At 37.5% G+C, this 12,048-nt stretch overlaps 1 protein-coding gene across 2 annotated transcripts in view; it reads right to left on the bottom strand.

The window, feature by feature from the left end:
• Nucleotides 1-12,048, bottom strand: part of trappc12 (trafficking protein particle complex subunit 12) — a 66,758-nt gene that overhangs the window by 24,442 nt on the left and 30,268 nt on the right. For both annotated transcript variants that reach the window (XM_080192088.1, XM_080192087.1), the window contains exons 6-8: nt 11,168-11,280; nt 8,511-8,583; nt 783-856 (exon numbers count right to left, since the gene is read on the bottom strand). In XM_080192088.1, the coding sequence (XP_080048214.1) occupies nt 783-856; nt 8,511-8,583; nt 11,168-11,280 (260 nt within the window). The remainder of the gene's footprint in view (nt 1-782; nt 857-8,510; nt 8,584-11,167; nt 11,281-12,048) is intronic.

Raw genomic sequence — 12,048 nt, 5'->3', positions numbered from 1 at the left:
TGACCCATTAACTGGACTGGCTGAATTCTCAGGTACCATTCCTAACACTTCAAATGCTGCTGTTGTGGTAAATTGGAGTGATTTTAGTTCCCTTGACAGAGGAGTTCCCTTATCTAATCAGTTAGTACTGTTTGCTTATCTGGTTTAATCATTTCTGTCTTCAATTCTCCTGGTCTGGTTATCTAGTTATTTTAAGCCGTAAAGAACAGCTCACAAACGTTCATGTTTTAGTTTAGAGTTAAGGGTAAAGAATTTCAAATGAAACAGAAACATAATCAATGTGCCGAGATATCTTAATTAGCTTGATAAAATTATGAAATTCAATCAAGGTTTTAGAAGTTGTCTGAACTGGAAATGCAGTAGCATATTTTTATGATTCCACAACTCCATTCTCCCCCCCCCCACCAGTTATTTAATTTTTCTTGTAAATATTGATTTTAAAAAAATTTAATTAAAAGTATGCATCTGGTCAAGGTAATTTTCACACTGACATTGATTTATTCTTCGTGCATTACTGTACTAGTTCTTTGGTAAATGCTTTGTTAGAAATATATATAATTTGGATTTCAGAACAAGTCACATACGTCTGCAAACAAGTTATTTATGCATAAAAATAAAGATCTTGACTTCATCCAGTGAATATGGTTTAAATCAACTGCAGACCCCCAGTTTCTTCTATCATCTACATTGACGAGAATTGATTAAAATGCTGCACTGTCCACAGTAGTGCTCAGATTATATGGTATATACGGTAATTCTGCAGCTCACAGCCACCCACGTACCTTCATCATCAGCAGGCAGTTTGCCATGGAGTACATCACACGCCCCAGACGTGACCTCCACAACTGCATAGAAGCTGCAAGACACAGGAGCATCTCATGAAGATATGGCACACAAATAATTGCTTTTCGTTACTGATTTCATTGTTTCAACAACCCCTTGCCTCAGCCTATGAATTACATTAATTTACAAATATTTTATCATTACTACTTCCAAGGAAAAGAACTGCCCATGTTTTTTTTCCCTCTACAGAACAACAAAAGGGTTGCAGACAGATTTATAGAAGATAATGCTTGGACTTGCTCATGCAACATTTTGTAGCCTACACAGAATTTCTCTAAAAAGCTGATTCTTGGCAGGACATTTGCTAAAACAAGGGAATACAAGAGATTGAAATTCTGTCATTATTCTACCACAAGTAATTTTATGAAAATCATGCAAGTTTAAAAATTCTATTGCTAATGCAATGTAGTACATTCTAGAACATATAATAACAGCAAAGTAGAAATAAATATCATTAATCTACACCAGACCAATGTACATCTCCAATTCACATTTTCGGTCAGACTGTTAACATTGACATGAGTGGCCCTGATGAATAATTAAACTTTTACAGCTTACCTATGCCACACTAATATAATTGTAGCCTCAAGGATAGCTGCTGCATTGAATTACCTACAAGAATTATATACTTGCTGCATATGGGTGACTATTTATATATTGAGTCATAAGACCCTGAATTCCCTCTTCTTCACCCCCCTCCAGTTTCTTTTGATGTTTTTTTCCCTAGTGATCTTCAGACAGCAGTGATTCACGTTAACGAAGCCATGAAACCAAGTGGCCATTCTTCTTGTGGGAACAAGAGACAGCGAGCATTAAAGGAGCTATTCGAACAGGGAACTACCATAATCAGAGCTGATCTATTCCTCTCACCGATGTTCAATCTAATTTTCTTCAGCTGAAATTGTTTGAGTCTCAACTGGGCTACCTGCCATTCTACAGTACTTCACCCAAGTGACAACTACTGATACACTAGCCTCAGGTTTAAGTGCCAGTCGAATATTTGTTTGTGAGGACATCACAGTCATATTCAAGGACATTCTTTTCAATGCTCAGATATGCATTTATAACAGCGTTCAATTGTAGCCTCTTTACTGCTACCATTGCCATTACCCCTACTGAGATCAGCTTCCTCAGCACAAACTGGTACATATTGCTCAGCTATTCATGAAATAAACATTGGGAGCTATATAAAAAAAACAGCAAAAGTTTCTACAAATATATAAAAAAAGCTGCTAAAATAAACATTGGTCCTTTAGAGGATGAGAAGGGGGATGTAATAACTGGAAATGAGAAAATAGCTGAGGCATTGAACAGGTATTTTGTGTCGGTCTTCACAGTGGAAGACACAAATAACATGCCAAAAATTGATGACTGGAAGGCTATGGCAGGTGAGGACCTAGAAACTATTATCACAAAAGAGGTAGTGTTGAGCAAACTAATGGGGCTAAAATTAGACAAGTCTCCTACCCTGATGGAATTCATCCAAGGGTACTAAAAAAGATGGCAGGAGAAACAGCAAATGCACTAGTGGTAATTTACCAAAATTCATTGGACTCTGGGTGGTTCCTAAAGATTGGAAAACTGCAAATGTGACACCACTGTTTAAAAAAGGAAGTAGATAAAAGACTAGTAACTATAGGCCATTTAGCTTAACTTCTATGGTCGGGAAATTGCTTGAATCTATCATCAAGGAAGAAACAGCAAGACATCTGGATATAAATTATCCCATTGGTAAGACAAAGCATGGATTCATGAGGGGCAGGTCATGTTTGACTAATCTGATGGAATTATTTGACAACATTAGCTGTGCAGTGGACAACGGGGAACATGTGGATGTGTGTATCTGGATTTCCAGAAGGCATCTGACAAGGTGCCGCACCAAACACTGCTTCATAAGATAAAGGTACATGGTGTTTTGGGTAATGTATTAGTGTGGATAAAGGATGGGTTAATTCGTGATAACAGAAAGCAAAGAGTAGGGGTAAATGGATGTTTTCCTGGTTGGCAATCAGTGACTAGTGGTACGCCTCAGGGATCAGTGTTGAGACCGCAATTGTTTACGACTTACATAGATGATTTGGAGTTGGGGATCTAGTGTGTCAAAATTCGCAGATGACACTAAGATGGGTGGCAGAGCAAAGTGTGCAGAGGATGCTGAAAGTCTGCAAAGGGATATAGATAGTCCAAGTGAGTGGGCAAGGGTCTGGCAGATGGAGTGCAATGTTGGTAAATGTGAGGTTATCCATTTTGGTAGGAGCAGGAGTAGGCCATCTGGCCCCTTGAGCTGCTCCGCCATTCAATAAGATCATGGCTGATCTTTTTGTGGACACAGCAGCATGTTGCAATTTTTTTACCATTTAAATAATAGTCCATTTTGCTCTTATTCCTACCAAAGCTGTGTAAGGCATGCATTATTTGATAAATAAGAACAAAAGTAAAAGTCAAGCATTGTTGTGATTTAAGCTCTGATAGCTACTACTATGCACAAGAAACCGCAAAACAGAATCAGTAACACAAAGCAGTGGACTCTTTATTCAAGAATGGTTCTGCATGTACACAGGTCTTCATGGTACCTTCTTCAGACTACCCATGTACAGGAGTGACATGGTGCTGAACATCACATTCCTTATACTGCTGTATATCTGAAACATAACCACACCTCTTAAAGGTATATCACAACAGGCTTTTACTACTGTTCTTAAATCATGCAACACTTCATGCTCAAAATTTATACCGGTGTGTCCTCTGCGACTTAGATTGTGACACTGTATCCAAAGGTAAGTATGAGTGACTTTTTGTGAAATATTGTGTACAAGGCACAACACTGCATTTACAAAACATTCAGAAACTATTTATTTTATAGGATTTACTGGTTTAATTAATGCTTAAGGAAATATTATTTATTTCTGTATTTCCAAAGGAATTCATTCCAAATCTACCGTGTCCACGGTGTTTCTTACATATGATCACCACCTGTCCAGAGGTGGATTTCCAAAAGGCTTTTAATGAGCTGCCACATCAAACGTTACAACACAAGAGTATATGATGTGAGAATAAGATGCACAGGATTGGTTGGCTAAATGGAAGCAGCAAGTAGAATTGAATGAGTTATTTTTGGGTTGTCAAGTTGTAACTACTGTGGTATTGCAGGGATTGGTGCTGGGCCCTTAATTTCTTACAATTTATATCATAAGTTGATAAGATTCTTTACTCAGAGAGTGGTTGGGGTGTGGAATGGGCTGTCTGCTGTGGTGGTGGTGGATCAGATACTTTAGGAACTTTCAAGTGGTTATTGGATAGGCACATGGAGCACACCAGAATGATAAGGAGTGGGATAGCTTGATCTTGGTTGCAGACAAAGCTCGGCACAAACTGTGCTGTACTGTTCTACGTTCTAAGATATATCAGGTGAGAAGCAGTGGGCTTGAAATATGTAGTGACAACGTTAAAGGCCCATCCAGCCAAATAAATGCTGGTTGTTTTGACAAAAGAAGAACTCTCATCAGCCTTCATTTTATGAAATAGAAATGTCATTTTTTTCCCCCTCCACTTCCAAAAATTCTACAGGTTCTGAAAACCGCAAGCTCTCTGATACCTTACCAAAATCAATTCTAATCATGCTTGCTTGCCTTTGTTGGTTTTCAATTAAGTTACACATTAATTTCAAGATTTTGATCTTCATTTCTTCCCAAAACTTTGCCCTCCTGATCTCAGTAACCTTCACCAATCCATAAACCTTTCGAGGTCAATGCACTCTTTCAATACTGGCCTCTTGTCACTTCATCATGAACAGGTGTGCTTTCAACTGCCTGAGTCTCACGCTCTGGTATTTCCTTTCAAACCCCTCTGCCCTTCTCCCTTCATGTCCCTTAGAACTTAACCCTTTGACCAAGCTTTTGGTTAACTATTGTCATATTGCCTGACCTTGGAGTTGAATTTTGTTCAATAATATTATTGGAAAGCACCTTCAGATGTTTTAGTATATTAGGTACTTCATATAGAGATGATGCTGCTTTTGTATTAAATTTGATATGAGATGGTGTTAGGCTGTTCAAATGGACATCACAGCCCAGCCTGATCCTGCAAACTCCAAGTAGCGGTTTTTCACTGATCAAAGTAAGAAGTCTGGCTGCATCCCCTTCTTCCTAAAGTTAATTATAGCACTCTTACCACCACTGAAGCCAAGATCAGCTAAACTAACGCAGACAAATGATTGAACACCAGTATTTTCTTAGATTAAGCAATGCATTGGATCAAATTATTGTCAGAAGCCTCATATTTTAAGTTATGGATACTCATTTGTAATGATCAATCTACCCGCACGGTGGCAAAGTGGTTAGCACTGCTGCCTCACAGCACCTGGGACCTGGGTTCGATTCCCAGCTTGGGACATTGTCTGTGTGAAGTTTTCACATTCTCCCCGTGTCTGTGTGGGTTTCCTCTGGGTGCTCTGGTTTCCTCCCACAGTCTGAAAGATGTGCTGGTTAAGTGCATTGACCCGAACAGGTGCCGGAGTATGGCGGCTAGGGGAATTTCACAGTAACTTCATTGCAGTGTTAATGCAAGCCTTATTTGTAACTAATAAATAAACTAACTATCACGTTGTAAGTAAAGTACAGTGAAGAGTATAGCTGCCGATTCCAGAATCATATTAATGTTTGGTTGATTGAGAAGAGAATGGCAAATGGAATTCAAACCGGGAAAGTTTGAGGGGATGCATTTGGGGAGGGCAAACAAAGCAAGGGAATACTCAAACAAAAAGAGGGAGTTGAAGAAGTGAGACACCTTGGAGTACATGTCCACAGGTCTTTGAAGGTGACAGAACAGGTGGACAAGAAAACATATGGAATGCATTCCTATATTGAGCAAGGTATTTAATGAAAATGCAGGAATGAAATGATGGAACTGTGTAAAATGCTGGTTAGGCCACTGCTGGAACTTTCTGTATAGTTCTAGTCACCACATTACATAATGACATAACTGCTCTGGAGAAAGTGCAGAAGAGATTTACAAAAATATTGCTAGGGCTTGAAAATTGATGCTATGAGGAGAGATTGGATAGGCTAGGGTTGTTTTCCTACAAACAGAAGAAGTTTAAGGGTGACCTAATTGAGGTGTACAAAATTGAGGGACTGAGATAGGGTTGACAGGAAATACTTGTTTCCCCTAACTGACAAGTCAGTTACCGGGAAGGCATACATTTAAGTTGATTGGCGAAGGATTAGAAGGGAAATGGAGAAAAACAGAGGATGCTGGACACTTGGAATTCACTGCTTAAATTGGTGGTTGAGACTGCAACACTCAACTCATTAATCTGTATCTGAAGTGCTGCAAACTGCAAGGCTATTGTCCAGATGCTGGGAGTGGGATTAAAATATGCGGCTAGTTTGTTTTTTCTCTGGCATAGACATGATGGATTAAATGCCACTTCTGCACCTTAACTTTGCTATGATTCTAAAATTAAAATCGGTACGTATCTGTATGATTGCTTTCAGAAATAATAATCAGGAGTGTCCAGTTGAACTTGCTCAAAATAACAGTACTGTACTTTCAATCATAGTCTAAACTTGGCAAAAAAAAAGGCATGCTGAAATAACAATCTATGATTGAAGCTATAATACTAATTAGTTTGTGACACAACAAAATACTTTGTTTGGAAATGTCCAGTTTTAAAAGCAATGACACTTTTGAGATAAACTCAGTTTCCCCTATCTTACTCTCGGGTTCAGATGCTGTTGCTTCTGCAAACTTTTTTTTTATCCATTCATGGGATGGGGGCATTGCTGGCTAGCATTTTATTACCCATCCCTGACTATCTTTGAACAGGGTGGCTTGCTTGGCCATTTCAGGTGATAGAAGAAATTATCATAGAAACCCTGCAGTGCAGAAAGAGGCCATTTGGCCCATCGAGTCTGCATCAACCACAATCCCACCCAGGCCCTACCCCATACGCCTATATATTTACCTGTTAATCCCTCTAACCTAATGATGATCAAGAGTCAAGCACATTTCTGTGGGCCTGGAGTTACATGTAGACCAGACCAGGTAAGGACAGTAGATCTCCTCCCCTAAAACACATTAGTGAAGCAGATGGGTTTTTATTTACACTGGTTTCACGATCATCACTAAACTCTAATTCCAAATTTATATTTATTTTAAATTTCACCATCTGCCATTGTGGTATTCAAATCCAGATCCCCAGAGCATTACTGTCTCTCTGGATTATTATTAAAGTGACAATCCTCTCCATCATCACCTATCCTTGCCCAAGTTCATATTTTGCTGGAATATCATTTTCCTGATATTCTGCTATTTTCCACTTAGTAGTAATGTTTTCTCTCTCGCCTGCCCAAATTTTAATACAGTGACTCTCCTCACCTGCCTGACTCCCAGAACAGAAATAAAAAGGAGGGAGGTAAAAGAATAACAATGGAACATGGAAGTGGAAGAAAGAGTTCAGAAAACTGGAAGATATCTTGTTTTTTACAGTTTAATTAGATTTAATTAGCAAAATCAGTGATGTGTTTGACAGACGCTGTCAGCTATTGACAGCATTCAAATATGCAATTGAAGGTTTTAAAAATTCTGTAAGGGTAGGGCAAGCTGTTTGCAATCTATGGCCTGTCTCAGGCATAGTGAGCACTTGTGTCTAAGTAAATGTGGACTCCTGAAAAATCGATAATATCTGGCCAATCATAACATCATATTAATTGTTTTAGGAGAAGAGAAAGAGGATTCTTCTTCCCCGACCTCCCCCCACTCCATTCATTCAGTGGTGCAAGTTATCTCTAAAACCAATCATCAAAGCCAGTTTGTCTTTCTACCTACACCTTAATTACTGCAGCCTTGGCTCAACACCTCCTCGATTGATTTGGCTCAGATTATTAGCAGCATGCATGATTCTGTTTTAAATGTGTCTCTGTATTCTTAGACTACAGCTTAATTCTAAAGGGTGCAATGAGCAGAATATTAACAATTCCAGCACTAACACGTTCCATTCTGGGAATACTACTCCTTTAATATAGTAAAGTAGAAAAAATGTGCCCAATATTAGCATGTTAATGGATCTGAAATTTTCCAACTCAAGCAACAAAAATCATATGCAAATGATAGGGATAAACAATTATCAGGTGCTCCATGAAGTCAGATCAACAGTGTTCAGACCTACAGTCATGCTTGTCTCTGCTGCCAGTTTTCCCAGCTGCATAATTGGCTAAACTGTGTGCATCCAGCGCTTCAAAGATATGCACAAGACTGTCAATTTTTGGCCAGTTTAAGTTATCTGCTCCATGCAGCTGTGGAATGTTTGTAAGTTAAGCTGAAGATTGACTTTCAATTGCAGACTTTATTGACAGGTGATAGGAAAGCCTTCAAACTACAGAAGGGAGCTTGCTCAGGTTTCTCAATTTCCAGCACACTTATTTTACCGAGTGTAGTTTTTAAAAAATATTTCTTCTTTGTACATTAATTGTCTTAAAAATGAACACTAAAAAAACTGTTCCTCAAATCTGCAACACAATTACAAATTGAAATTAAGATGAACAGCACACATCTGTGAAAATGTTTAGATTATTTCCTTGTTTAAACTGTTATAAAAATGTTATTTGTGCAACATTAGCATTACTTAAGAAAACTGACGTTACTCTTTAATAAAAAAACTGGCACACCTTGTCTGTTCTCAGAGGACACATTGATCATACTTCCATCTTCAGCTAATCCATTTTCCAGATTATCAATGACCTGCAGGAAAGATTAAGTAATTTTAAAAAGCTAGAAGGTGCAAAATTATCTACTCATTAAAATATTCAAAGCAACTGATTGATTCCCAGTGGTTTCCCTGAAAAACAAATGTTGATACATAGCCCAGCATAGTGCGAATAAAAATTACATTAAGTTAACCATATAACAAAAAACGTGAGCCAGACAAATATTCACATGCATATTAGTATTTTTGGAAATTCAAATACAGGCAAAATAAATTTTCAAGCATCTCCGTTCCACTAAATTATACATGATGAAAGGAAAACAAAACATGCTAAATATTCACAGGAAAGAAAATAAGCAAACAAATGAGGTTGAGATAAAGTAATTTAAGTTAAAAGGCACAAAAGTGCTCATTTCTTTCAAAGTATTGAGAATTTAAAAAATGTGTTTACCATGTTTAATATCACCTTTCTGCTCCAAAAATATACTCAGCATATCATAAACCTTCATTCAAAGTTTGAACCTGTTTATTTCCCCATGTTCAAATGAGAATGTTAAATTTGTGGCAACAGCAGTAGGCAGATTATGTTGGAACAATCCAAAACAACATTGGAACAATTATCTACATGCTTAAGTAATGTTATGTCACCTAAGGCGCAACAATTTATAAATTAGAACCTGGAAATTGCAGTCAATATTATTTTTATTATTCTAATGGTCTAATTAATTTTAAAGAAGTGGGAAACAGGAATGCTCAAGCTGTAAACTATGTTTTACAACGTCAATAGACAATGCTCATTGGCCGACAATCAAAATATCTGCAGAAAACTTCATAGGTTTCTGAATAACATTTCAGCATCTTCATCCAACAATATGCAATTTACTTGGGATTATTCATTGTTTCTGTGCTAAACAATTTGAATTGCCCAATAAATTAACATAAATTCACACTGCAATGTTACCTAAATGTTTTAATATTTAAAATATCAAATCATATGAGCAAAACAGTATTGAATTAAGAGTAGTTTGCCATGCAATTTCATGTATTAGATATACATAATGGCGGGGATTGACTATGATCAAAATTAGTTTTTAGCTTGAAATAAATAATTGCATTTCATAATTTACTGTATGTTTTTAAAGCGATGTCACATCCACAGAGTTCAGCATTATTATTCAATGGCTGAATTTAACTTTCAGGAGAAACTACTAACTAAAAACAAACTGGGAGCCTGTGTGTTTATGAAAAAAAAACAATGGCACAGCACATTGAAACTCAAACACATCATTACAGATTAGTGGTCTAACAATTCCCTACAGAGAAAGCACCTGAGCTCAGTTGTGGTGCAGAGGTGAGTTGAGAATAGAAGATGGAAATGAAAGAGAGAAATACCAGTGCTTTCAATTTCACAAAGACTGCAAGATACTGGTTACTATCATTGCCAATTGCCACAACCAGATCTTATTTCTTACCTGGCAAAATGGATTTTGGCTATCAAGAAATTTGTTCACTGGACATCTGTTTCATAATGATGGATTTGAGAATCCTTATCATACAAGGATTTATTCAAATTTCAAGTTGTAACTGAATATATAGCAGACTTAAACATAACGTAATAAGTGGTTATGTTTGAAAATAAATGAAATTATGTTGGGCTACAGCAGCCATTCAGCTTTCAGATCTGTTTAACATCACAAATTACCACTTAGCTACTTACTCGCTATATCACAAGGGCTATGGGCCTTCTGCATGACTTCATATCTGTCTTAAATACTAAGTGATATCAAAACTTCACTCGTTTAACAAATGCAATGAATGTTCAATACTTCAGTCATCTAGTTTGATTAATTTAGTGAATAATAAATATAGAGGCCTGAAAAACTTATAAGTTTTATATTAAACATTTTAAAAAATATATTCTCAGCCACCTGCACCATGCAACCTTTTGGGAAAAATTGCAGATTGCTACACCACCCTACTACCTCATACAGAGCAGTTACAATTAAAATACTCTGGTCAATTAAACAGTGATCACAAGTTACACTTAATAGCTACCACAGAGAAACCATGTGAGAAAGTTAACAAATGCAATATACCATGGAGTGTGGGACTAAAATATCTGTGATTTCCCCACAGGATTAATTTCTTTAACTATTGCCTGGAAAGATACGAAGACAAAGCATCGTCCCATTTGGAATTGGGGCAGAGGGATGTTAGGGTCAGTGAGGAACAGTAAGTCATCTTGGTCTACCCTCAACCTAAACATTAGCACTTAAAAGTAGATTGTTTGTTCATTGCCAATAACAGCAATGATAAAAGAGAAAAATTTTGAGATTGCAACTAGTAATGACGCAACAGCATACTGGGAATTCCCCGACAACAGTCAACTAAAAATGTAATTATTTCCACCTCCGAATATATTTTCGTGCATGGTTATTTCATGTGTAGTTACACAAATAGAAAAATAAATTACTCCAATAAGATTTTTCACCATACCGTACAATGAATTTGCAACGGGATCCTCCCTGGACTTTTCTGCAATGGCTACCATTAGTAAGCGGAGTACATTTCCTGAGAGTATGACACAGTTGGACCACCCAAAAGTATATAAGTTCCTACCTTTAGACAAGTTACTTTCATGGCATGCAGCCTGTCCAATGATTCCTGTGGTTTCCCCAAGTACTGTGGAAGTTCCGCATGAAGAACTCGCATAGAAAATGGTATCATGGACCCTAAATGCAATTGAAAAAATTATGATTACAGAGAGGCAAGAAAGTTTTTATAAACCTAATGCTGTGGTGTCAAATATACTTTTTGAATTGATTGCTGACTTTATTAATGTAACGTTTGAGAATATACATAAACATTTCAAGCTCATCAATTTCTAATTTTTAAAAAATCCTTGTGGTTAGTTCAAGTTGAATCATCTTTAAAAGGTCAATAACGTTCAGGTGAATGGACCCTCAGCTTTCCTTTCTAATCCCAGGTCAAATGAGCTCTATGTATTTCTTTGCAGTGATAAAATTGAGAAGGCATATTGAAAGGTTTTAACAGGTTTGTTAGCTGAACTGCTGAACCTGCAGATGCCTATTTTTTGTGGAATGCAATTAAAAATTCCCAGAAAAATAATGCAATTTTTGAGCACTGAATAGGAATGGTGCATAAAGACAAAATTTTGCAGTCAAAACAATTGGAGCCAAAAACCTATCAAATGCTGATTACGCACAATTAAAGTGGGTTACAGCTTCAGCTTAGCAGTGCTTCGTGGTGCGGCAGGGAAGGGAAAGTGGTGATGCTGGGACAAGGCTGCAGAGGATGGGTGGAAGGGGTGGAAAGAATGGAGAAAGCTGGGGTTTTGCGGGGGGGGGGGGGGGGGGGGCGGTGAGTGAGGTAGTAAGGTTTGCGAGGGGGAGGAGAGGAAGCAAGAGGAATTAGAGGGATAAGGCTAAGAAAGAGAGGGTCAGAGTTCAGTGGTCAAATGTTCCTCACAATAATTGGCC

This window comes from Carcharhinus amblyrhynchos, chromosome 7 (genome assembly GCF_965287045.1).
Source record: "Carcharhinus amblyrhynchos chromosome 7, sCarAmb.v2.hapA, whole genome shotgun sequence".
NCBI lineage: Eukaryota > Metazoa > Chordata > Chondrichthyes > Carcharhiniformes > Carcharhinidae > Carcharhinus > Carcharhinus amblyrhynchos.
The sequence above is the reverse complement of the archived record's forward strand: the minus strand, read 5'-3'. Positions and strand labels throughout refer to the sequence as shown.